Genomic DNA, 26266 nt, shown 5'->3' on the forward strand with positions numbered 1-26266 from the left:
TGTAGGGGCTGGTTATTTCAGTGGCTAGAAGTATGAGCTGCCAGTTGTATCTGTGGTTAAGAAGCTACAGAAGCAAAAAAAAATAAGTAAGTAAAAATAAATTAAAAAAAAAAAAAAGAAGCTACAGAAGCATCCATCATGTAAAGTGGTCTTTGTTGTTGTTGGCTGTTTATTTCAGAATACCTGTAGGGGGGATGGAGATACAAGGGGAAAGGAAGCCACTGAAGACTGATACCATTCTTTGAAAAGCTGTAGTACTTAATTAGTAATATCCTGGATTTAATTGGCTGCGGTATTTTTGTTTGTTTGTTTGTTTGTTTGTGTGCTTAACATGAAAGGTTAATCCAGCATCTATGGGGCCAAGCGTAAGCCCCCAGCAGGAACTGAGAGTTCCGTCTCTTCCGGCCATCAATCATGAGACCTCAAAGAACATAGGAGAGAAACCCAGAGAGGCGACTCCTGTTATTCCTCCTATGGCAAATGCTGTCACTGCTGCTTTCGTGTCCCCAGCCATCAGCCAGAGTCTCTTTCCTCCTGTTCCTTTGCCAGCTCAACCAGTGACAGACTCCATGTTTACAGAGGCCAGAAAAGATGCCAGGTAAGGCAAAGGTAGTCCTCGAGACGATAGCTACATGAATGGCATTTGTTAGCTTCTTTAACATGTTCTGCAGTGTCAAGAACAGTATGTAAAAGATGAGTGCTTCCTGTTTTTAAAATAATTTTTAGATGGGCATGTTGTTGAAAAACCATGTTACCACAATACCCCAAATCTTTCAGACTTAGTACTCTAATTTTTTTTTTAGGGTATTTACTTCATTTCATACTTTAACCTTGAATTAAAAATTTTCAGTGAACTGAAACTTAACAATCTTTTTGTAACTGGAAAGTATTCAGTTATTAAACTGAAATTGCCTTTCCTGCTGGCTTTAACTGAATACATGTAGTTATTATTCCTGTCCAGACAGTCTCTTGACATGTGTTCTCATAATCCTTCTGTCTTCACCAGGAGCAATTGGGGATTCATATCTATTACACAATATGCCAAAATCTTATCTTTTTCCTCAATTTTGAAGCATTTTCCTATACTTCAGAAATTATAATTAATGTTACAATAACTTGCTCTGTTTAAATTTTTACCTTTAGTGACTTTGGCATGCTCCCTTTACACAGAACAATTTTATTGATCCATTAGGAAAAAAATGAGAGCTACAGTGTAACTTTGACCCTCTTCTTGAGCTAAACTCCTTAGCATAGGTTATGATTTACAAGTACTAGTTCTTTAAGACTAAATTTTATCAATGATTTCTCCTGAAAATAAGATTTAAAATGCTTTTTCACTCAGGTTACAATAATAATTCAGACCTGTGTTGTACAGTATATTTAAAAAAAGAACTGTTGTGTCATTGGGGGCTATGACTTCATTAGTTCTTTATCATTAATGCAATTATAAAATAATAAAAACAGGAGAGCAGTTACAGGCCCAAAGAGATATTGAATGTCTAACTGCCCCTGCAGATGGAGAAACCAGACCCAGTTGACCCTATAAAACTGTGAAACTCTTTAATCTATTGAACACTTAGATCTCAGTCAGAAGCAACTGAGATTGACCCTGATCCTGGCCCAGGCAAGGGACCTAATGGACCCCTCTGATACTCTATTTAGCCAAGACAGCTTACCATGGCAGAGAAAAGGTGCCTTTATCTAGAATCTCAAATAAAAACTAATGTTTTTAAGACAGTTTGGTGGGGATTTGTAAAATTAAGTGTGTTGTACTTTTTACTTTATATCCTAGCATGGTCCCTGCTAAGGGAATTCTAACAATGTTAAATCGATGAAGTCCACTGTCATGATTGTACTTCAAACCATGATATAAATGTCTTTTGTGCCATTTTTTAAACTTCTCAATAACTCCTAAAGTCTGAAGAACCAGAAGATTCGTGGCTACTGGTTCATCACATGAGAGGTGGCCCATGCAGCTAAAGCATGCAAGTGCTTCCCATAACATGACTCTGGCTAGCTGCACTGGGCACCCAGGCCTGGACCTGGGTGTGAGTCCCTTAGCCTATGTAATAAATAGGATCGTTTGAATTGGAAGCCATTCTGCCCTACCACATATAGGAACGATCATCATGATGTTAAAATACAGGCCCACTGTGTCAAGCAAACATGTGGTACCTGGCCTTTACCTCAAAAGGAAATGAAAGAAAAAAAAATGTTTCGTTTACTTACACTATAGACCTAAGCACTTCCATCTGTATTTTAAGAACAGGCTTGTAATTGCAGACTTTTTCACTGTTCTTTTTTGAGAATTAGTATATCTCAAGAGTTTTCTCTTTCAGATGTGTGACTAAAAGTACTCATGAATTCAAGCCACAGAGCAGAGCAGAGATAAAAGAAGGTAATATTTAATTATAGTAAATTTGTTCCTGACCTTTTTGCCTAGAATCCTGCAGGTCACTGAGAGACCGGTTTGGTGGCAGTGGCTCATAGAGACTTCAAACCTTAATGAACTTAGGTGTTCACTTTCCTATTCTTAGCATTTAATGATTAGGTAAGCCCCAGGCCATCTCAAGTAGAGTAGAAATCCACTTCCTGATTACATCTTATTAATTAGAATCCTTTGGAAACTTGATTTGTGAAACCTTTTTTATTAAATTTCTCAGCAGATTTATCAAAAACAAGAGTCATCTTTAATATATTGTGAGGTAGGGGAGGTAATTAAAAGTTTAGTTAGGAGTATTATACTTTGTTAGAGGCATTTGCATAAAAGGTAAGTTTTATGAACAAAATAAGATACCTTGATTGTGTATTGATTTCCCCCCCATCTGACTTTGGCATCCTCTCCGGTGACAGCCTAGTGGGGAGCAAACCTGCTTGAAACAGCTGATAACCCCAGCATTTAACCAAGACTTCCTGAACACTTGCGAGATGCCAGGCATATTCTGGTACTTAGGGACACAGTCATGAACAGAAAGAACAAACCGCCCCCACCCCCCACCCCAAGGCAGAGGAGTAAAGAAAGTGTTGGGTGGAGGGGATTAAGGTTTCAGAGGTGACCAGAAAAGATGCTCACAAGGAAAATGATATTTTGGATAAAATCTCGAAGGAGGGAACTGCCTATGCAGCTAGCTTGGACAACCTGTTTCAGGCAAAGGGAAGAGCAAGTACAGAGCCCCGAGGCAGGACTCTGATGGCTCCACAGCAAAAGAGGCCGAGAGGTGGCTAGAGTGAATCGGAGGAGAAGGAGGGCGGGGAGGTCTGAGTGAACATGCTCAGGTTTTGTGGGGCCTTGGGTGCTATTGTCTGGACTCTAGCTGAGTAAGATGGAAAGCCAATCTTAAGATTCATGGTGTAACTCTAAACCTCTATTTCTTGGGATATAGTAGAGTGAAAGGTACTAGTTATGACAACCTGCTACATTTGATAATGATCTTAGACCAAGCCACTTAATCTCTATGAATTTTCATGTCTTTCTGTAAAAGGATAATTGTACCTTACCTACCTCATGAGAATATTATAAAAATAAAAATGAGAGCTATGCAAGTACTGTAATAACAGAAGTCCTTAGTGATAATTATCAGCAATAATAAAATGTTTTGATTATAATAAGTTTCTTAAATTGTGTCCCTTCTAAATCACTCTGATTTCTCTACTGGTAATGCATGTTGCCCCATTTCTTTTATAGGGTCTGAAACACATAAGGTTGTTAACGCAGGTTCTTTTCATACAACTCCAAACACGTCGCTGGGAACGGTTCAGGCGACCCCATCCAGGGTGCAGCCATCACCCACCGTACACACAAAAGAAGCATTAGGTAAAGCCTTTGGTTTGAGTGTGTAGCATCTGGCAACAAATTAATGAAAGCACTTTCCCACTCATGTTTACAGTTACTCTTTTTATTCTTCTAAGGTTTCATCATGAATATGTTTCAGGCTCCTACACTTCCTGATATTTCTGATGACAAGGATGAATGGCCATCTCTAGATCAAAATGAAGATGCATTTGAGGCCCAGTTTCAAAGTAATACTTTATTTAAACGCTACTAGGTACAGGCATTGTGGGTGGTTGCCACAGAAAATATCAAGGATTTATACAAGAAATTGCCCTTCCCTTGATTAGCTTGTCATAGAAGGGCAGGGAATGAATGAAATAAAAAAAACACAACAGAGTTTGAAAAGGTACTCAGTGTTTGTCATAGATTTGTTTTGTTTCTTAAAAGTAAGTACTACAGAAGGACAGAATCCTGGTAAGGGATGGCCAGGAAAACCTGAATGCTCGAGGTGTGACTTGAGCCTTCCCCGGTAGAGGATTGTCCTGGGTGGAGTGTTGGGGCCCACATTTGTTTAGAGTCCCAGGTTTCATGCTGGAAGCCAGAGAGAGAGATCATGATACAGATAAATAGGATACTTAGACTCGGGAGACCTTGGAATAGAAAGTGAAGAGGTTAATTCTTTCTTATAGAAAATGGGAAAGAAGGCCGCAGAGAGCTTTTTTTTCATCATTGGGTGACAAGAGCAGTGTTTTAAGAGAATGATGAATACTACGCTTTGCATGTAGCAGGAACTCAAGACCTAGAGGCTTGAGAGTTAAACACTGTGACCATGGTTAAGTCACTTCATCTCACTACAAAGTGACTTATCTCATTACCTAGTATTTGAAAAATGTGTCAGTTCTTTTCTGAAAGCTGTTATTCCATTATCTTATTTGTAGGTTAAGTTAAGCATAAACCTTAGCGTTTTTTTCCTACTATATTAATAAAATGCTACTATTTACTCCAATGCAGAAAATGCAAGTTCTTCTGGGGCTTGGGGAGTCAATAAGATCATCTCCTCTTTGTCATCTGCTTTTCCTGTGTTTGAAGATGGAAACAAAGAAAATTATGGGTAAAGAAACATTTGGTTATAGTTTTCTCCTGTGTTCACCTGAAGAAACAACTAGCCAGTTTTTCCTCCAGTGTTAGAAGAAAGAGAGATGGTGGATTGGGGGAGATATCTCTTGTCACAGTGACATGAAATGCTTCAGAGCTTCCTCTGAGACTTGAGGTAGTGAGAAAATGTGGCCTGCTGATCAAATGGTCTGTGTCTCAGTGCCAGCTCTGCTGCTGGTGAGCCTTTTAATCCTGTGATGGGAAGATTGTTGCTGAAGATCTTCTCTAGATCCGCATTGCTACACAGGAGTTACAAGAAAGCAGACCTTCCATAGCAAAAGCATGTGTTGACAGGAAAACAATATGGTTATAAATTATCAGAGAATTGAGGGGTTCTATAGATTTGAAATTGTATTAGGTGTAAATGAGTTTACCAGTACAAGTATCCATACATGCTCTGTTTATTATATTTGTAGGATTGTTACAGAAAAGGAAGTGTCTTATATTGAGTCATGCTGCAAAGAGATGTTTCAAGCTGAAAGACATTACATTAGGGCGCCATATGTGGGAGTAGAGGGGGTAACTCCAGCAATTTTCAGTTTACAGTTTAAACCATGGAAAGAGAGGTGGCAGTATGAATTAAGAGTATCATGATGTAGAAGAGATTCATCTTGAAGTAGAAAGGAAATAGTCTGACCAGCTCTCAGGGAAATTCCATGGCTAGACCTAGTCCTAGAGATAAGAAATAAAATATATGGCATCCATGACATTCTATTGGCCGTGGCCCTACCTCTTTTTTTGTTCTTAAAATTTATAACTCCATGTAGTAGAGATTTTATATTTTTCTACCCTCTCTTAAGTTACTGTAAATCTATTTTTATGTACATAGTCAAGTTAATTCCATTTGCACTCAGTGGTCTTACAACTACTGTGTCAAAGTAAGGAATGTGTATGTAAGTATTAACTAATTAAATAGGATAAGTGGATAATATTTCTAACAGTCTCAAGTGGTAGTATTTCCTTTAGTATATTACAATTTATAATTTTACAAATCTTTCCTTAGATTACCACAGCCTAAAAATAAACCCGCAGGAGCCAGGACCTTTGGAGAACGCTCTGTAAGCAGATTTCTTTCAAAACCCAATGTAAGTACCTCACTGCTTCATCCATGAAATGGATCTTACAGTTCTTTCCTCTTCATTTTACCAAGTGATATGGCAATCAAATGAGATAGTGTATGTAAAACAATGCTGGAAAATACAAAGTTATATGAAGAGTGGGTTTTGGGGAACAGTATGCTAATTATTTGAGTATCGATTTTGTATCACACACTATGACAGATAAAGAAACTAAATAATGATAGGATCCTGACCCTCAAAGCCTTCCCTTGTGGCAGGAGGAACAAGTAGGGGATATATTTTTTTCCGAGACCCAAGAAGTAAGGCCTACAATGGAATATGAGAAAAACCAACAAGTCTGAATTAAACTGAACTAGTTCATCATCAGCATAACTCAGCAGACAAGTGTCAGCTTTTGGGACTGGCCCAAAGCATTCTTCTGTCACAGCAACAATTGTATCCAACCCGTATGCAGCTTCCACTCTAGCCCTGAGTGTAACCACGTGATGTGCTTTCTCCACTCACTCCTACCCAGCCCTCTGGCTGTGATATATTAGAGAGCAGTACTGGAAAGCTGTACTAAAACCTGGCTCATAGTTTGAATTCCCCAGGGGATTCTTTTGAATGAATTATCACTCAGTTCACTAATACTTCTGATGAACTTCTTGACCTTCTTAAAAACTTCAAATAATGGACTGAATATATAAAAACTATGTACTCTATAAGCCATGGGTGACACCTTATTAGCAAGTGAATGGTTTTGCCAAGTACAATTTTGACTCAGCAGCTTCTGTCTTTGTGTACTGATTCTAAAATGTGACCATTGCATTTTTGGAGAAATAGCTAATTCTGGGGCTGAAGAAGGAAAATACAAGATGAGCCTAGAGCATCTTGTGGTGCCAGAAAGTAAGAAAGTGCTTTAAAAAAAAAAGATGGCCTAATAAAAGAACTCAGGAGGCAAGCTGAATAAGCCCATGGCCAAACCTGGCACAATTCAAATAAGAAAATAAGTAGAATAAGGTAGTATTGGATTATAACCTTAGAAACAAAATAAATATCTGTATTGATATAAACAGATGGGAGAGAGGACAAAATAAACCTTCCTTACAGAAGAATTGTAGGTAATAAATGTAGAAGGAATGAATGATAATAGAAAATCACCACTGGAACACCATAGTAATCCTAGTTCCAGGCAAGATCCACAGGGAATGCTAAAATTCTAAAATTAATGAGTGAAACTTTAAGAAGAAGCATGATATTTGAACTATCTCACCCAAATTATTAATGTGGTGGTTTTAACATATGTCCACAAATACTTTAATATCCCTCCTTCCAGGAGGTGAATCTTAATTTACCTCCCTTTAAGTATAGGCTAGACCATGTAGGCTTCTGACAAATAAGGGTCAGAAAGGGAAAAACAGTTCCTCGTAGAGGAGAAACCTAACACATACTACCTTTACCAGGTGATTGGTTAACCTTATCAGTAATAAGTTGTGTTGATATCATGTACCCCTAATGTGATGTAATAAGAAAGGGCACTTTACCCCTGATATTCTTCCCTGAAATCTATATCCCACTCTAAACATGAGAAAAGACCAAAATTAAACCCAGATGGGAGAGACATAGCTCCTGACCAGTATTCAGAAATGTCCATGTAAGAAACACTGGGACAGACCAATAAACTGGCACAAGTTTGAGGAGACCCAAAAAGACATGACAACTAAATCAACGTGGCGTCCTGGACTGGAGCCAGAAACAGAGAAAGGATATGAGTGGGAAAAGGATGAAATCCAGATAGCATCTAGAGTTAGTAGGATTGTTTAGTTTTTACAAATGCGCCAGGATTCTGTAAGATGCTAATAACATCAGAGGGAGTTTGACAAAGTGCACGTGGAAACTCTGTATGATCTTCGTAACTCCTCTGTAATTCTAGACTTTTCAAATTAAAAAAAAAAAAAGTAAAAATTGGAAAATAAAATGCAACCCTTGAATACAGTGTGACTGCACTGGGGTGTGTTAAAGATGAAGTGTCCTGCTTCTGGGGAAAACAGAACTCTGATGTCCTTGACTTTGTGTTAGCCAGGGGTGACATCTATTTCCTCTGTAATTCCTCATTTTTTAAAATCTTAAATAGTATCAATGAGTTAAATTTTGTTGCCAAGACAGGGAGATTGTTTCTTTTTTTTTTCAGTTCATCTTTTGTTGTAGGAAGTACCTCACACTGAAGAGTTTTCCGATGACTCAACCGTCTGGGGTGTCCGCTGCAACAAAACCCTGGCACCGAGTCCGAAGAGCCCTGGACACTTCACAGCTGCCGCACAGCTTGCATCCACACCTTTCCACAGACCACCAACAGATTTAGTGCCTGCTCTGGAGGATAAAGGTGTGTGTCACACCACTTGAGTGTCTTGTCTTCTGCCACCTTCAATTCATTCAGGATTACATTTTCTTCTTAGAGATTCCAAATGGAAGTTTAAAGATCATCAAGAGGAAATTTAAAATCCATTTACTTATCATTGCCTGTATGAGTTTTTCTTTTGGCATACTGTTTTCCGAAAGTCTATGCATTTTAGAAACTTAGTAACTTAGATTATAGATAGAACGGGAGAAAAAACCTATAGAAGCATTTAAAGGCAGATATACAAAGTCCAACCCATTTATATAGGATATAGGTTTATGCTATGTTTACTGCAAACTACATGGCCGGGACAGACAGGTTATTTGAATGCTAAAAATATTGAACATTTCTATTTTAAGAGTAGCAAATAGCAAATTTTAATCCTTGGTATATGTCTACAAATTTTATTACTTTAGAGTTGTAGCCAAGTACTACATTCAGGAATTTCCTATTTTCTTCTTATTTTTTTTTTTAATGACGAACTTTAAGAGAGTAATGATAAAATGCAGATAGTTCTTATTTCCCCTAAACACAACACTCCTACATCAAAGTCTATCTGAATTGAACCTTAATACATGACATTGCCATTGAGCACAGATAATTAATTATTACCTATTAAGTACCAACCTACAAAATATATTGACAATAAGGTCTGGGACCATTTTACCATTTTGATGAGTTTTTTCCTAGACAAACTCCATCATTACTGACACTTTAATTAAAAAGAGTAATTGTTCCTCCAAGCAATATAATGAAAGAACTGTCAAAGAATTTCACTCCCCTACATGGAATCACATTTTAATAAGTCGAACTTGTAGACCTAAAAATTTTTAACTAAGGAGTAAAAAGTTTTTCTTAGAGTACTAAACCAGTATGTTACCTTTCTTTTCTGGATTTTAAAGGAGAGTTCAGTTGATACTTGGACAATTGCTAAATGCCATCATAAGCTTGCTATTTTAACAAAAAAATTTGGGAAAACTAGTTTAATCAGTTGAGTCAGAGAGTCAATATTGGCTGTTCTTGGAGTATTTGCACTTTGGTTGGATAAATAGCAGCTAATGTTCTAGTGCTAAAAAATATTAGCACCTGTTTGGTGACACAATATCTGATAAAATTCAGTTCAGTCTAATACTGGGCTATTTATAGTATTGTGTGTATATATATAGAGTATATATACTCCATAGTACCACCTATGTAGTTTATCTTTCCGCAGATAAACTTTTTGTTTTTAGTTAAAAGGAGTGATGTTAAGAATTGCCAGGTATCTTCCTCATGTAAACACCCTAAATCAGTTTAGTCAACTAAATGCTAACCGACTAAATACTAAATATAAATAAAGCAGTTAGATAGACAGTAAGACACTCAATAAATCTCTGCTCTCCAGAAGCATTCCAGTGTTTGACTCTCCATGTCCTTGTCATCAGGTTCTCCTAAAGCATGGTGTGCCCTCCACCCATACCAGTAACCTCCACAGGCTGGTCATCCTGCCCACAGCAGACCTGCCATCCTTTGGACCCTTTTCTCTTGAAGGATTGGATGTATAAAGTTGAAGTGCTCACAAAAAAATTTTTTAGTGATTTTTCCCCCACTTTAAAAATATTAAGGAAAATTTTACTGTGGAACACTATTTTGAAATTATAATGAAAGTCATTGTAAAAAGGAATTCTGGACTTTATAACCATATAAAATCATATGCATGCATAATATCTCTCTAATTTTCTACATATTTCAGAAAATGTGGCAGCAAGAGAGTGTACCCATGTGACTTTGGATTCTCGTGAAGAAAACGTAGAACCCTCAAAAGAGAGAAAGTTCAGGTATTGTGAGGTGTGCATGGTTCTGTCATTCCACCGTCACTCTGGCTTTGCTTTTAGTATGTAGTGGAATATGTAATTCCAACACTTTGAGGCACATGAGATTTTATTGACTTGTAGGTAGAAGCCAGAAAGTAGGTACTCTCTAGAGATATACATACAGTGATAAACCTCATCAGTGGATATGTCAGGGCAGTGAGAGAAGCAGCAGAGTCCCTGTGAGAGTGGTTCCCATGACTGACTTGTACTCATTTCGAGAACAGAACTGCACAGACTCTTACCAGCCGAAGACCCTGACATGTAAGGACTATTGTAGAGCTGAACAAACACATATTTGTTTCTTTAGACCCATTCTAATTGAGAAAAGCAATAACTTTCCTTTAAGAGGAAGCCAATAGAATGTTTAAGCCTCTAAGCTACTTATACAAAATCCAGGTGTAGCATACATAAGTGCTTTGCAGAAGTAAAGTTCCACTGTATTTGATCAAGTCCAGTGAATGTAACAGACACGGAAAGTAACTGTAATCTTTTGAGTATTTATTATATTCCATTGTAATGCTGATATTTTTTATGTACTGTATCCTTTAATTAATCCTTATGGTAAATTTATTTTTTTTTAAGATTTTTATTTATTTGAGACCCAGAGAGAGAGAGAGAGAGAGAGAGAGGCAGACATAGGCAGAGGGAGAAGCAGGCTCTGTGCAGGGAGCCCGACGTGGGACTCGATCCTGGGACTCCAGGATCCTGGGATGCTAAACACCTAAGCCACCAGGGCTGCCCACCTTACAGTAAATTTAGTTGTAGGAACTGTTCTTTTCCACCGTTACAGATGAGGAAACCAGGTCTAGAGAGTTAAAGTAATGAACTTCTAAAGTCATACAACTTCAAATGTGCATCACTGTAATTTCAACCTGTATCTCTTAGGTTCAGAGGCCTTGCTGTAACTACTATGCTGTACTGCCTCTTGTTATTAAACACCTTTTCATAAACTAAGACTCCAGTAAATAAATTGGATAAAAGACTTGAGCAGAATTTACAAAAGAAAAAAAATGAATAAGCATGTAGAAAATAGTTAAGTCCCTTATTAATAAAATCAATGCAGATTAACAGATCTTGCCTTTAACACAGTCTGTTACTGCCCAACAGGAAACTTCTACATACAACTAATCTTCTGATTTACAAGAGTGCCATAAGCCACACTTGGCATAAGATTAATATAGAAATACATAGGACAAAAATCAGTTGCCAGGGGAATTACTGTCTAACACAATATTGTCTTTGGCCTGCATGAAACAAGTCAAAAGGAAACACTTAGGACCAAGGTACAGAAGTTTCCCTAGCTTAGAAGCCTTATTTCCATGGGTGTCAGTGGCTCTTGTAACCCTCCATAGATTTAGATCCAGAGTTCCCACAAAGGATAGGCCCATTACGAGAGTCCTCATATCTGGGGCCTGAAGCTGTGAATTCCCCAACATGTATTTCTAATTTTCTTAGTCTAGAATTCTGTTACCAGTGATGGTTATTTTTTACCAACAACATTGGTGACGGTGATACTCTTACCTTTTCAAGTTTTCAGGGGAGAAGAGCTAGAAAGTTAACCAAAACTCAAATCCTCAAGAAGGGAAAAGGGTTTTATTGATACCTTATGCACCCATGATAATTTGGTACTCCACTAGCTAGTAACAATTTATATGAGTTCGAAAGCAGTTTTTTCTGTGTGCATGGATACCCCTAATATCTGTTTTGCTGTAATACAAAATATTGGAAATATTCCCATTTGACTACCACATTTTCTCCCAATAATAGATTTTGGTGGCTATGCTTATGGGATAGATTAAAAATTGCCATGATCTGAAGAGGGAGGATTTATTTGTGTCCTCTTCCTATATGAAATGGCTAAACAGAAAATTAGTTGATTAAAATATTGGAAATATTTTTAATATCTAAGAATCAGGGACTTGTTCTATTCCAGCATACATCCACTGAATTAAATGGTTTGTAGTGATTAAAATCCATGATAAAGACTATGGAAAAACCTGACAGATACCACCTTTACCAAATGATCAAGGTTAATTTCACAAGCAATGGCTCATAATAGTCTTTGCATTAAGAAGGGTATTTTTACCTTTGGAAGATTCTTCACAGTCTAATCATGAGGAAAACATCTAAGGAACCCAAATTGAGGGACACTCTACAAAATGCCTGGCCAGTACTCCTCAAAACTGACAATGTCTTGGGAAAGTAAGAAACACTAAGAAACCATCACAGATGAGAAGGGGGGAAGGAGACAACTGGATACAACATCGTACCCATGATTCGATCTGGGAGCAAATAAATGGCTCTGTGGGAAAACTGATGAAATCCAAAGGAGGTTTGGAGGTTAGTTAAGAGTTGTATAACAAATATTGGTTTATTGGTTTTGACAGAGGAGCCACAGTAGTGTGAGACAACATTTGAGGAAATTGGGTGGAGAGTATATGGGAATTTTCTAAGATCTTTGAAACATGTCTTTAAGTCTGAAATTATTCCAAAACTAGCTTCTTTTTTAAAAAAATTCCTTGTAGGAAAAATGCCGCCAAGAAGTAAGAATGCAACATAAAGTTGCATGTATATATTTATTTTTATAAGGATGCACACTTAGACATGTGTTTGTGTTTATGTGGGTGTAAAAATGGAGGAGAGTTTATGTGAATAGAGATACGCACAGTTGAGTCTTACTATTTGCACTTCTTTTGTATAAAATCACTGCAAACTCTGAATTACCCAACACTGAACCATCATTCCTTGTTAGGTTTCTGTGAGCCTCTGTTCACAATATTTTGTTTAAAGACACCTTATTTAATAAATATTGTAGAGTCATTAACACTGAACTCCAGGCCAACAGCACTATAATTCATACCTGAATGCGGCTTATCTAACACAGATTTTCCCCATGAGACACATCACGGCCTTGTTGCACTTAGGAACGTTAGACAACACTTTAGCACTGCGCTTCAGGGAACAGCAAAATCACAAAACCAGAAAAACATGTTATTAAATGCACTGCGAAAGGACACTCGACAGTGTGAAAGCTGACCAAGAATGCAGAACATGGCCTTATTCTACTTTCCCTGGGAATGTGTATGTTGGGTGACCAAAACTTTTCACCATCATGCATGTCTGCAAAAGCACCATGAGTATTGATTCAGAGAGTACAAATGAGTCTTAGCATGTAGGAGAATTCACAAATATGGGATCCATGAATAATACAGATCAACTCTATGTGAAAGAAATTGGTACTAGATTGTTGGATTATGACATTTTCTGTTTCAGTGCTGTAGAGAGAGCCATTTTGGAATAAAGTTTGATATTCAGTCTTGATTCCCCAAGTTGATGACATCTTGGGGAAATAACCCCACCCCTTCCCATGTTTCCCTCTAGAGAATATCCATTCCCTCACCTATTTATTGAATATGTTTCCATGTCTTTGATTTTATTTCTATTCATATTGTATAAGCTGTGTATTTGCATGTATTTGTCTGAAGAAAATGCTTTAATCGGCTCTTTGTAAAGAAGTTTTGAAATGTCCTCTGTAGAACGAAAAGGAAACTGTTTTGTGAAATATTGTGATCAAATCTAATAGTCTTGTAATCATTTGTTTTGTTTCCTCTTGTCTGTTCCTTTAACACATCCAGTCCAATTCAAGAGAAAAGCCTAGAGCCAGCATTCCCTACAGCTGTATCTTCGGCATCCCTGCTCCATGTGAGCCAGCCTGCTGCAGGTGGCATGCTGACCAGTGAGGTAGCACAGAGTCTTGAGGCTTGTAAACTCACAGACCCTAACCTCGCCATTGCAGAAGATCCACCAGATGCCAGCGCTGGGCACCAAGCAGAACGGATGCAGACTAGTTCACTTGAGAATGTCTATGCTCCAAGTATGAACAGATATTCAATCTTTATTGTGTCCCTGAATAAGAACAATAGGCTGGTGAAAGCTGTTCCATAAAAGAAGCTTAAAGGACAGGGACTTGAATATCATGGAGTAGAATGCAACTTCAGACAAAACTTGCAAACTGGATCACAGTGCAGTACAACAGTGGCACTCTTGGAGGGCAGATTAATTTGTTTTAATTTTAGAATGTATCAAAGTCACTCCTGTTGGAGGAGGGAGTTAGAATTGGAGAGCCTACTATGCCAGGCATTTCATTTAAGTAAAGAGGCTCAGGGCTTAACTGCTCTACACTGGTTACCCAGGAACAGTCTTGGATAGTCTTGCATAGTGGTTAAGAATACAGCCTCTGGGAGCACCTGGATGGCTCACTGGTTGAGCATTTGCCTTTGGCTCAAGTCATGATCTTGAGGTCCTGGGAGCAAGTCCCGCATCAAGTTCCTTGCAGAGAGCCTACTTCTCCCTGTGCCTCTCATGAAAAATAAAATCTTTAAGAAAAAAAAAGAATACAGACTCTGAAGACTGACTAGATTCTTTTTTTTTTTTTGACTGACTAGATTCTAATCCTAGCTCCCACTCTTAGGCAGTCATGTGGTCTTGGCCAAGATCATTTATTTCAATTTTCTGTGGATCTCTTTCCTTTTCTATGAAGTGGAGGTGATGGTCCTATTTCAGAGTCTTCTTATAAGGACCAAACATGAAGCACACAGGACAGGTTATATATATTTGTGTGTATATATATGTATATGTATACACACACACACACACACACACATATATATAAGCTTAGCACTAAGTGTGTGTGACTCATGCTGGATTAGTCTTTGATAACTACTACTGAAAGAATTTTTATAGCATGCTAAATTGAACAGAGACTTTATTCTTCCCTTTAGAAATGATTTTTTTTTTGTGAACCCAAAGTCCATCTCATACATGCAAATTGCCCATAAAAAGTAATATTGAAAGTCATTATGTTTTGAAAAGCATTGCGTTTTGTAGATACAAGTGGGAAAGCAAGTTACAGAATATATATCTGAATGAAGTAACTAATATCCAGGTCTGCCTTTAAGATAGTTATGTTAAAGGCAGAATCTAGCAATTCCAGGCAAGTGGAACAGATGCCTTCGGTGTTCCTTTTTTTTTTTTTTTTTTTTTAAGATTTTATTTATTTGTTCATGAGAGACACAAGGAGAAGCAGGCTCCATGCAGGGAGCCCGAAATGGAACTCGATCCCAGGATTCCAGGATCACTCCTTGGGCCGAAGGCAGACGCTCACCGCTGAACTACCCAGGCACTCTGGTGTTCATTTCCTTAGTCACCACTGAATGTTGATATAAATTTCTTTATCTAAAATAACAAATAATGAACTGTGCAGAATGAACCATTTTGATTTTTTGCAAATGGTTATTACTTGAATCAATGCTCTTTTAAAGATAAGGCTTTTGAAAGCTTATTTGATGAATGTCTCTACTTGTTTTGGCTATAGTTTCTTTGAGAAAATTCTTGGATAATGAATTCATTTTCTTTTTTTCTTTTATTCCCATTTCTTTTAAGACTTTACTGTTGAGAATCCATGGGATGATGAATTGATTCTCAAACTTTTATCTGGGCTTTCTAAACCAGTGAGATCCTATCCAAATACTTATGAATGGCAGTGTAAACTTCCAGCCATCAAGCCCAAGACTGAGTTTCAACTGGGTAAGGACAATATGGGTAATAAAACTCTTGCTTCTATATGGGAAGTTGATGGTAACTCTTAAGTGTGTGATTCTCCTTCTGGTACTATCCCTAGTACCACCTAGTACCTATGACCCACTCTGACCTCTAGAAAAGAGTTATAAATTATCTGTAACACTAAGATGAGAACACTTTGTTAAGCAATGATGGTAAGATTTTAATTGCTATTGGTAATGTCTATCAAAATAAAAATGTATATACTTTTAGACATCTACTTTTAAGAATTTCCTGCAGATAGGCTTACATACGTTCAAAATGACATATATGCGTGTCAAAACATTGGAAACAACATAGGTGTCTATGAAGACTCTTAAATTATAGAACACCTCTACAGTAAAATATAGTTTGCTTTGTACTGATAGGGAATGATGTCCAAAACGTGCTGTTAAGGGCAGACTAGTATTATATGCTACCTTTTATTTCTTAAAAAGGGGGACGATAACATATATTCGATGCTATTTCTGGAGAGCCCATGAAGCATACTCAAAACTAATAAAAATGCTTGGCAGGGTGGATGTGGAGCAAGACTTCACACAAGATACTTTACATACGTATGTGTACACATAAACACATATACACACACACACAGAGCTTCCCTATTGACATCTTGTATTAGTGTGGTACATATGTTAAAGTTTATGAGCCAATATTAATACATTATTAACTCAAGTCCATAATTCCGGTTCATTCTTTGTATTTTATGTTCTATGGGGATTGACAAATGTATTCATCTCTCCCCTCCACTAAAACTCTGACAAGCATTAATCTTTTTACTACTGTCTCAGTTTTGCCTTTTCCAGAATGTCATAGAGTTGGAATCATACATTATGCAAGCATTTCAGATGGGCTTCTTTCACTCAGCAATATGCATTTAGGATTCCTCTGTCTTTTCATGACTTGAAAGCTCTATCTATACGTTCTCTGAGTAATATTCCATTGTCCAAATGTACCACAGTGTATTTATCTGTTCATCTATTGAAGGACATTTTAGTTGCTTCCAACTGTTGACAGTTATGAATAAAGCTGCTGTAAAACCCCTATGCTCTTTTTGTATGGACATACGTTTTCAGTTCATTTGGATAAATACCAAGGAGTTGTGATTTCTGGGACAAGTGAGAGTATGTTTATTTCTAAGAACCTGCCAAAACTGCCTTCAAATTGAATATGTACCATTTTGTATTCCCCCTAGCAATCAATGAGAGCTCTGTTGCTCTATATCCTCACCATCACTTGGTGTTATCAGTAGTTTGGGTTTGGGCCACTCTAATAGATGTGCAATGGTATTTCATTATTGCTTTTCATTTGCAATTCATTTTCATTCTCTAGTTACATATGATGTTGTACATTTTTTTATATGTTTATTTGCCATCTGTATGTCTTTTTTGGTGAGTTATGTATTCAGATCTTTTGCCCATATTTTAAAAAACCAGGTTGTTCATTTTCTTAGTTTTGAGGTTTTTTTTCCCCCATTTTCCTGAGTTTTAAGAGTTTGTTGTATCTTTAAGAGTTTGAATATCTTTTTATCACTTAAGTGTTTCACTAAGATATTCACTCAGTCTTTGACTTATCTTTTCATACTATTAACGGTGTCTTTTGCAGAGTGGAAATTTTAAAATTTTGTCCAATTTATCAATTTATTTCTTTCATGGATGATGCTTTTAATGTTGTGTCTAAGAGGTCATCAGCAAACCCAAGGTCACCTACCTATTCTGTTACCTTCTAGGAATTTTATAGTTAATACTATAAAATGTTTTACATTAATGTGTATGATCTATTTTGAGTAAACTTTTATGAAAGGTATAAGTTCTGGGTCTAGATTAATTTTTGCATGTTGATGTCCAGTTCTATCAGCATTTATTGAAGAGGCTATCCTTCCTTTTTTTTTTTTTTTTTAAGATTTTATTTACTTATTCATCAGAGAGAAAGAGAAAGAGAGAGGCGGAGACACAGGCAGAGGGAGAAGCAGGCTCCATGCAGGGAGCCTGATGTGGGACTCATTCCCAAGTCTCCAGGATCACGCCCTGGGCTGAAGGCGGCGCTAAACCCCTGAGCCACCGGGGCTGCCCGAAAAGGCTATCCTTTCTTAATTGAACTGTCTTTGATCCTTTGCCAATGATCAGTTGACTATCTGCTTAGCTCTATTTCTGGGCTCTCTCTTCTGTTCCATTGGTCTATTTATCTATATTACACTGTTGTGATTACAGTCGCTTTTGTAGTAAATCTTGCTGTTGGATAATGTCAGTCCTCCAACTTGTTGTTCTTCAATATTGTGTTGGCTGTCTGGGCCTTTTGCTTTTCCACGTAAACTTTAAAATCAATTGTCGGTAGCTACAAAATAACTTGCAGGGATTTTTATTGGAATTGCATTGAATCTATAGATCAAGTTGGGAAAAATGACATCTTGACAATATCATGTCTTCCTATCCATGTATATGGAATATTTCTGTTTAGATCTTATTTGATTTTTTATTTATTTTAAAGATTTATTTATTTATTCATGAGAGGCAGAGAGAGAGGCAGAGACACAGACAGAGGGAGAAGCAGGCTCTGTGCAGGGAGCCCGATGTGGGACTCGATACTGGGTCTCCAGGATCACGCCGTGGACTGAAGGCGGCGTTAAACTGCTGAGCCACCCGGGCTGCCCTTATTTGATTTTTTAAATCAAAGTTTTGTAGTTTTTCTTATATGGATCTTATATATATTTTGTTAGATTTATACCCAAATTATTTCATTTGGGAGGATGCTAATGTAAGTGGTATTGTGCTTTTTTAATTTCAAATTCCACTTACTAATTTCTGGTACATAGGAAAGCAATTGACTTAATATATTGACCTTGCATCCTGCAATCTTACTGTAATCATAATCATGTATTAATTACAGGAGGATTTTTGGTTGTTGTTCTTTGGCATTTTCTGGCTAGACGATGCTTGTCATCTGTGTACAAGGACTTTTTTTATTTCTTCCCAATCTATATACCTTTTATTTCATTTTCTTGTTTTATTGTTTTAGCTAGGACTTCCAGAGTAGAAATGGTGGGAGGAGAAATTCTTTCCTTATTCCTCATCTTAGTGAGAAAATACTTAGCTAGTTTCTCACTAGTAATGTTAGCTGTAGATGTTCTTTATCAAGTTGAGAATGCTTCCTTCTAAAAAATAAAATAAAATAAAATAAAATAAAATAAAATAAAATAAAGAACGCTTCCTTCTACTCTTAGTTTGCAGAAAGTTGTTATGAATGGGTATTGGCTTTTATCAAACACTTTCTGTTTTTATGATAAGGTCATGTGATTTTTCTTTTTAGTTTGTTCATGTGATAGATTCATTAATTGATTTTTGAATGTTGAACCAGCCTTGCGTACCTGCACTATCCCACTTGATCATAGTAAATAATTTTTTTTAATACATGTTTTGGATTTGATTTGCTAATATTTTGTTGAGATTTTTTTAACGTGTATGTTAATAAGAGATGCTCTCTCTCACTTATCCTAACTGTACTTAACTGAATACATTATAGCAATTATTATTTTGATTAGCTGTTAGATCAATTAAGAATAAGAAAAATAAAATATTTTATTTTATCTTCACTTAATTCCTTTTTCCTGTACTCTTCTGATCTAAGTTTCTGGATCATCTCCTTGTCTTTCTCTCTGAAGAACTTTTAACATTTCTTGCAAGGCAGGCTTACTAATGACAGATTACCTTAATCTTTGTGTAAGCAAGGGTTTGTTTCTTTACTTTTGAAGGAATCATTTCATTGGATACAGAATTTTTGATTGATAGTTTTTCCTTTTAACATTCTGCTCGCTTCCTGCTTGTGTGGTTTCCAAAGAGAAGTCAATGTAATTCTTCTCCTTGTTTCTTTATAGGTAAGGTGGTTTTATTCCTCTGGCTTCTTGCAATATTTTTTTCTTGTCTGATTTTCTGCAGTTTGAATACAGCTTGCCTGGGTATAGACTTTTGGCTATTTTTCTTGCCTTGTGTTCTCTGACATTTCTAGATCCTTGATTTGTTAGTCTGTCATTAATTTTGGAAATTTCTCAACTATTAATACTCTACATATTTTCTCTATTCCTTTCTCATTTCCCTGCCTTCTAACATTCCATTACACATATGGTACACCTATTGTAATTAACCCATAACTCTTGAACATTCTTTTCTATCTTTGTAAAATTTTTTTCTCCTTGCAAATCAGTTTTGGAAGTTTCTATTGACGTACCTAAAAGCTGACTAATTCATTACCCAGCCATGTATAGCCTATTGAAGGGCTCATCGAAGATAGTCTTTGTTTCTGTTATAGTGAGATTTTTTTTCCTAGCACTTCCTTTTGATTCCTTCTCAGAGTTTCTGTTTGTCTGCTTACATTTCCCACCTGTTCTTGCATACTATCCTTTTCTCCATTATAATTCTTAGCATATTAATCATAATTTTAAAAACTGGTTTTATAATTCCAAAACCTTTGTTATATCAGTGTCTTGCTCTGATACTTGCTCTATGTCTTCAAACTGGTTTTTTTTTTTTTGTCTTTTAGTATACCTTATAATTTTTGTTAGAAAAAATTGATCTATTGATTGACCTATTGAGTAAAAGGAACTGAGATAAAATAGGCCTCTACTGTAGGATTTATCTGACTTAAGATTAAGCTGTGTTTACTATTTGTTGCTAATGTAGAGGCTAAAGTTTTCATTCATGTCCTTATTTCTGACTCCCTTGTTGGCTTTGGGTTTCCCTCGAGACTTGTTCTTAAATAAGATCTGAGGCATTTGTAGTGTTATAATCCTCCTGGTACTGGCTCCAGTGGTGATTTCTGTTCCTGGGCTTCTTTTCTGGCAAGCTGTTATTCTCTGTATCCACCAATCTGTCTCCCCAATTTCGGGGACAGCAATTTGCCCTATGACTTCAGTTCTTTAATGGATCTATGAAGACTTGCTGATTTTCAGTTTGGTGGTGGTGGTTGTTTTATTGTGGAGGTAGAGTGATGACTTCCAAGCTCCTTAACATGCCAGATTAGAAACCAGAAGTCTACTTTTTTATACTTGATTTTGAACATGTGGATTTTTAAAAATTACTTTGAAAATCTATTAAAACTTTATCTCAGTGGTCTTTCTCCCGAAACCAATAACCCCATTGTTATTAAAAATAGCAAGACATGGGTTCCCTGGGTGGCGCAGCGGTTTGGTGCCTGCCTTTGGCCCAGGGCACGATCCTAGAGACCCGGGATCGAGTCCCACATCGGGCTCCCAGTGCATGGAGCCTGCTTCTCCCTCTGCCTGTGTCTCTGCCTCTCTCTCTCTCTGTGTGTGACTATCATAAATAAATAAAAAAAATTTAAAAAAAAAGATTAAAAATAGCAAGACAAATCCAATTTGAAGGACATTCTACAATTTATCTGACTAGTACTCCTTGGAACTATCATGGTCTCCTAAAACAAAAGGTTTGAAACTGTTCCAACCTAGTGGAGGAGGCTAAGGAGACTTGGCAGATTTGTCCTGAAACATTAGGTAAAAACTAGTGAAATCCACATAAAGAGTGGATTTAGTAACCTACCAATGTGGGTTCTGTATTTGGGACAAAAGTACCATGGTTATTAAATGCTAACAGTAGAGGAAATTGGTAACAGTAGAGGCAACTTTTCTGTAAATTGAAAACTATTCTAAAATAAAATTTTTACTTCAATACAAAATTGTAATTATTCTATTAGAAATATTAGTGCAAATATACTTTACCCTTTTTATCCAGGTGTAAAACACTTGTGATTTTCAAAGGCATATGATAGATCTTTGTTTAGCACTTTACAAAAGATCTTTGTATGTTCTTTCTAACATTACAATGGTCTTGCCAAGGCATTATCCCTTTAATATGAAAATATTGATGAAGAGAGGATGTCTGCCCTGTTCCTGCCATTTAAGTGGCTGGCCTGGCACCCAGCAGTGCTGCTTCTATTTGCCTGGCACATCATTTAAAAAAGGGAGCTGTTTTGTGGCAGGTGTTTAACTTTCCTTTAAGACAGGAAAAAACAAAAAAACAAAAAAACAAAACAAAAAAAAAGACAGGAAAAAACATTTCCTGAGGGAGTTATATCCATTTGTATTTATGAAAGCAATGAAGCACCCAAGAAAATTCTATAAATACAAAATTTACCAAAAATAATGTTCTGAGCCCTTTTTTTTCATTTTGACACATCTGTCTTCTAAGGTTCCTTGCTGGTCTATGTCGATCACCTTCTTGGAGAAGGGGCCTTTGCCCAAGTCTATGAAGTTACCCATGGAGAGGTGAATGATACCAAAAATAAACAGAAATTTGTTTTAAAGGTAAATAATCTGAGCAATTCTTTGTGTAGTATAGAACTGAATTTTAGAACTTGATTTTATTGGCCTCATTTTCTTTTTCTAGACAATGGTAATTTCATTTAGGTCTCTGGTTCACAATTTTTTTTTTTTCTGGTTCACAATTAAGAAACAAAAACTATGTGGCAAGTATTTAGAATGGCCTTGCCACAGAAGTGCTCTCAGAGCAAGTCCTATACTTCAGCAACAGTCCATAACTTGTCATCACTTTCTACCCCACATCCTTTGTTGGAGTCGAAGTTGCTTTTCTGGCTATCATTTTCCAGAATGTGAGGCCAGATGTGAATGTCACACATCTGATTTGCAGGTCCAGAAGCCCGCCAACCCCTGGGAGTTCTACATTGGGACCCAGCTGATGGAGAGATTAAAGCCAAGCATGCGACACATGTTCATCAAATTCTATTCTGCCCACTTATTCCAGAATGGCAGTGTGTTAGTAGGAGATCTCTACAGCTATGGCACGTTGCTAGTAAGTATATTCATTATCATGAGGACAACATGAGTTTGAAGTACATTTTTGCCTTGTGCCTTGCATGTATCTTTTGTAGTCGGAGCTTCTATTGAAGTGGAAGATGGGAGCAAAGCTCTTGACTTGAAATTTCATCAATCATTTGCAACCAATTTAAGATTCCACTCTGTTGTTTCTAGAATGCTATTAACCTCTATAAAAACACCCCAGAAAAAGTGATGCCTCAAGCTCTAGTCCTCTCCTTTGCGATCAGGATGCTCTGCATGATTGAACAAGTGCATGACTGTGAAATTATTCATGGAGACATTAAGCCAGACAATTTCATACTTGGGAGCAGGCAAGTGTTGCACTTTTAACACAGTTTTTGCCACATCCCCAGCAGCCTTTTATGATTTGTGCTCATGTTGCCTGGCCCTTATTTGTGTTTAATACAGATTTTTGGAAAAGGATGGTGAAGATGATGATATATCTGCTGGCTTGGCACTGATTGACCTGGGTCAGAGTATAGATATGAAACTTTTTCCCAAAGGAACTGCATTTACAGGAAAGTGTGAAACATCTGGTTTTCAGTGTATTGAGATGCTCAGTAACAAACCATGGAACTACCAGGTACGGAACTAAAGGGAGAGGTTTACAAATTGTTTCTTTATACTTACTATATTTCAGAAATGATTTTGGCGATCTAATTAGTTTGAGCTGGTCTAGTCATCTTCTGTCCTTGGATTTAAGACCAGTTCAAGTGTCATTTTTAGTTATGGGCACACCCTGCAGCTAGAGGCTTCAGAGCGCAGGTGAAGGCCAACCACCAGAGCCCTGGGGAGGGAGGTGGGAGGACTTCTAAGCTGCCCACGTGGAAGAGGAGCTGGGGCGCTGTGTTTGCCCCGGGTAGCAAAACAAGGGACTTGAGAAGGACACGGTAGCTCAGGGAGGACAGCTTTCCAAGGGACCAGCCCAGAGGCGGTGGCTAGGAAGCCTCCAGCAAAGCCTAGACAGCATTCACCAGGGTATCAGTGGGACGTTGAACAAATGTCTTCCCAAATTGTTTAAAAGTAAAATCCTGTGACTATATAACTTGCTGCCTAAGTTAGATATCTTAATCTACTTATGTGTAAATTACTATTTTAGTCATATATACCTAAATTTTCCTTATAGATTGATTACTTTGGGGTTGCTGCAACAGTGTACTGCATGCTTTTTGGCACTTACATGAAAGTGAAAAATGAAGGAGGAGTCTGGAAGCCTGAAGGGCTTTTTAGGAGGTAAGTATTTGCATTGGTACTGCAGTGAAAGAGCATAAACAGAATATTGGGTTCCGTCTGGTGGAAATGGATCTCTGCCACTGCCTGGGAAAGTCTTGCCTTGGGACATGAGGCAAAGCCACATAGTCCTGGATGCTGGGCACAGTTGGCAAGTTACATAGCTCTACAACTGCTGTTTCCAGAGAGTGGGGCAGCCAACGCCTCATAGAACCAGTGAAAACTGGCTGAGGAGTGGGCATCCTCTACACACTCAAATGTCTCTCATCTGTAAAATAATAGTGAAAATTAACAACTAGACTAGAACTCTTCCTGTCAACATGGATGGCTCTCTTAATACAGTGTTACTCGAATAAGCTATTGGTAATGTTTAAGTATTTGGTACGTGTATGTTCATTATATCACTTATACTTTAACTTTTTTTGAGGTATGAAAACATATGTAGAAGAGTATATTCAAATTTAGTGTCCAGAAAGCCAAATGGAGTTTTACATGTTTGTATCTTGAAGAAATTTAAGCGGAGACTTCCCAGCCCTCACATACACATCCACCCACCCTGACAAAAGGAAAAGAAAAAGCAGTCGGCAGTAATTTTACAAAATGTAGTGTCAGTATCTAAATACGATTCAATTCAGGCCTGGAAGAAAAACTTAGAACAGCTATGATTTATTCTACATAATGAGTCATCAAATTTAGCAAATGCTTTATTCCTTCTCTTGCTCATAATCAAAGGACCAGAGAGTTATTCAGAAGGCTTCTGTCTCTGACCACCAGTATAGAGAAAAGTCTCAACCCTCAGCAGGCCTGATAGTAATGGGCTGAATTTCCTGTCTGAAACACAAATTTAGTTGTGTTCTGCTTTTTTCCCCACTGCCTTCTTTCCATGCCATAGAGATTTTACAGTTAATTTTAATGGTTATGGTGGTTGGAACTCCGGATCTGAGCTCTATCTGGACTGGGTAGTCTAGCTTATCTACCTGGTCCCGGCCCATATGTATATATTTAAGCCCATCAGAACCACTCAGCCAGATTGTCAGATTCTGGCAGTGTGGTATATAAACGTAGCCAAAAGCAGATTGATTTTCTTAAAAATAAAAGAGAAAGTTTTTCCACTGAAGACCTGTTACTAATCTAAGACTACTTAAATCAGTTTTTTGGAGTAAGGTGTATATAAGACATTCAATTGGGTCTTTAATTTCTCTTATTTATAATAGATTCAACATTCCAATTCTAGGTGCATTAAATTGTGTTTAGGTGAAGTTCTTTTCAGCTATCCAAGTATGTAGAAGCCAGAGGCTGGAGTGAGGTTGCCCTATGTGTTAAATACTACATTTTACTTTGTATTTATTCATTGTGTCTCCAGGCTTCCTCATCTGGACATGTGGAGTGAATTTTTTCACATCATGTTGAACATACCAGATTGTCATCATCTTCCATCTTTGGATTTGTTAAAGCAAAATCTGAAGAAAACATTTCAACAACACTATTCAAGCAAGATTAAGACCCTACGTAATAGGCTGATTGTACTGCTCTTAGAATATAAGCGTTCTAGAAAATAAAATAATGGATATTCCCTAAAAATCACTTTGTAAATGCTGGCCTATGCACTCTGACCCTTGTTGTTTTCCACATTCATTGTTTATATGTTAAATGTTTCTTAATAAAGTCCATAAAATATATCCATGTAACTTAATTGTTTCAAATATTTCAACAAAGTCTGCAACCCGGTAAGGTACCCAGTAGGTTGATGGGGCACCTCTTGAGATGCAGGCATTCATGAGAATAATCTTGATCTGAACATTCTCTAAAATCACTTTTAATACTGACCTGTTCACTTTAAGCCAAAAAAGGAGCTAGACAGCTTTTTTCTAAGTTGAGGGTTTGTATTTGTATACAATAAAAAATTCTTCAAAGATATTCAAAGGACTTCAAGTTCTTATGGATAAAATTTGCCTGTTCTTTTTTTCTTTTTTAAGATTTATTTATTTATTTGAGAGATAAAGCAGGGGATGGGGTGCAAAGGGAGAGAGAAAGAATCCTTAAGCAGACTCTCAACTGAGCAGGGAGCCAGCCCCATATAGGGCTCAATCCCAGGACCCTGAGATCATGACCTGAGCTGAGATCAAGAGTCAGACACTTAACCGACTGAACCACCCAGGTGCCCCAAAATTTGCCTGTTCTTTATTGTAGCATTCTTCAGTGCTGTCCCTGGGAAATATTACAGGTATAAATCTTAAGCTTCTTTATTTTTTAAAAGTACCATTCAAAGGAATATCTTCCACTTCGAAAACAGTTTTATAAGCTGTATAAATCATTAAGTACCTCTAAGATAATAGC

General features: G+C 37.2%; 1 protein-coding gene and 1 non-coding gene across 2 annotated transcripts in view; both read left to right on the forward strand.

The window, feature by feature from the left end:
• Positions 1–25608, forward strand: part of BUB1 (BUB1 mitotic checkpoint serine/threonine kinase) — a 42266-nt gene extending 16658 nt beyond the window's left edge. The window contains exons 10-25 of the mRNA XM_025994703.2: positions 339–598; positions 2340–2398; positions 3686–3814; positions 3910–4020; positions 4784–4883; positions 5931–6012; positions 8194–8368; positions 10116–10200; positions 13872–14110; positions 15679–15822; positions 22053–22168; positions 22512–22673; positions 22853–23010; positions 23108–23282; positions 23826–23932; positions 25293–25608. Of these exons, the coding sequence (XP_025850488.1) occupies positions 339–598; positions 2340–2398; positions 3686–3814; positions 3910–4020; positions 4784–4883; positions 5931–6012; positions 8194–8368; positions 10116–10200; positions 13872–14110; positions 15679–15822; positions 22053–22168; positions 22512–22673; positions 22853–23010; positions 23108–23282; positions 23826–23932; positions 25293–25488 (2298 nt within the window). The 3' untranslated portion in view covers positions 25489–25608. The remainder of the gene's footprint in view (positions 1–338; positions 599–2339; positions 2399–3685; positions 3815–3909; positions 4021–4783; positions 4884–5930; positions 6013–8193; positions 8369–10115; positions 10201–13871; positions 14111–15678; positions 15823–22052; positions 22169–22511; positions 22674–22852; positions 23011–23107; positions 23283–23825; positions 23933–25292) is intronic.
• LOC112916913 (small nucleolar RNA SNORA29) lies at positions 11967–12107 on the forward strand. Its single transcript, XR_003234371.1, has one exon. It is a non-coding gene; the product is annotated as a small nucleolar RNA SNORA29 (small nucleolar RNA).
• Positions 25609–26266: the final 658 nt, after the last annotated feature.

The sequence above is a fragment of the Vulpes vulpes genome, chromosome 8 (assembly GCF_048418805.1).
Source record: "Vulpes vulpes isolate BD-2025 chromosome 8, VulVul3, whole genome shotgun sequence".
NCBI classification, from domain to species: domain Eukaryota; kingdom Metazoa; phylum Chordata; class Mammalia; order Carnivora; family Canidae; genus Vulpes; species Vulpes vulpes.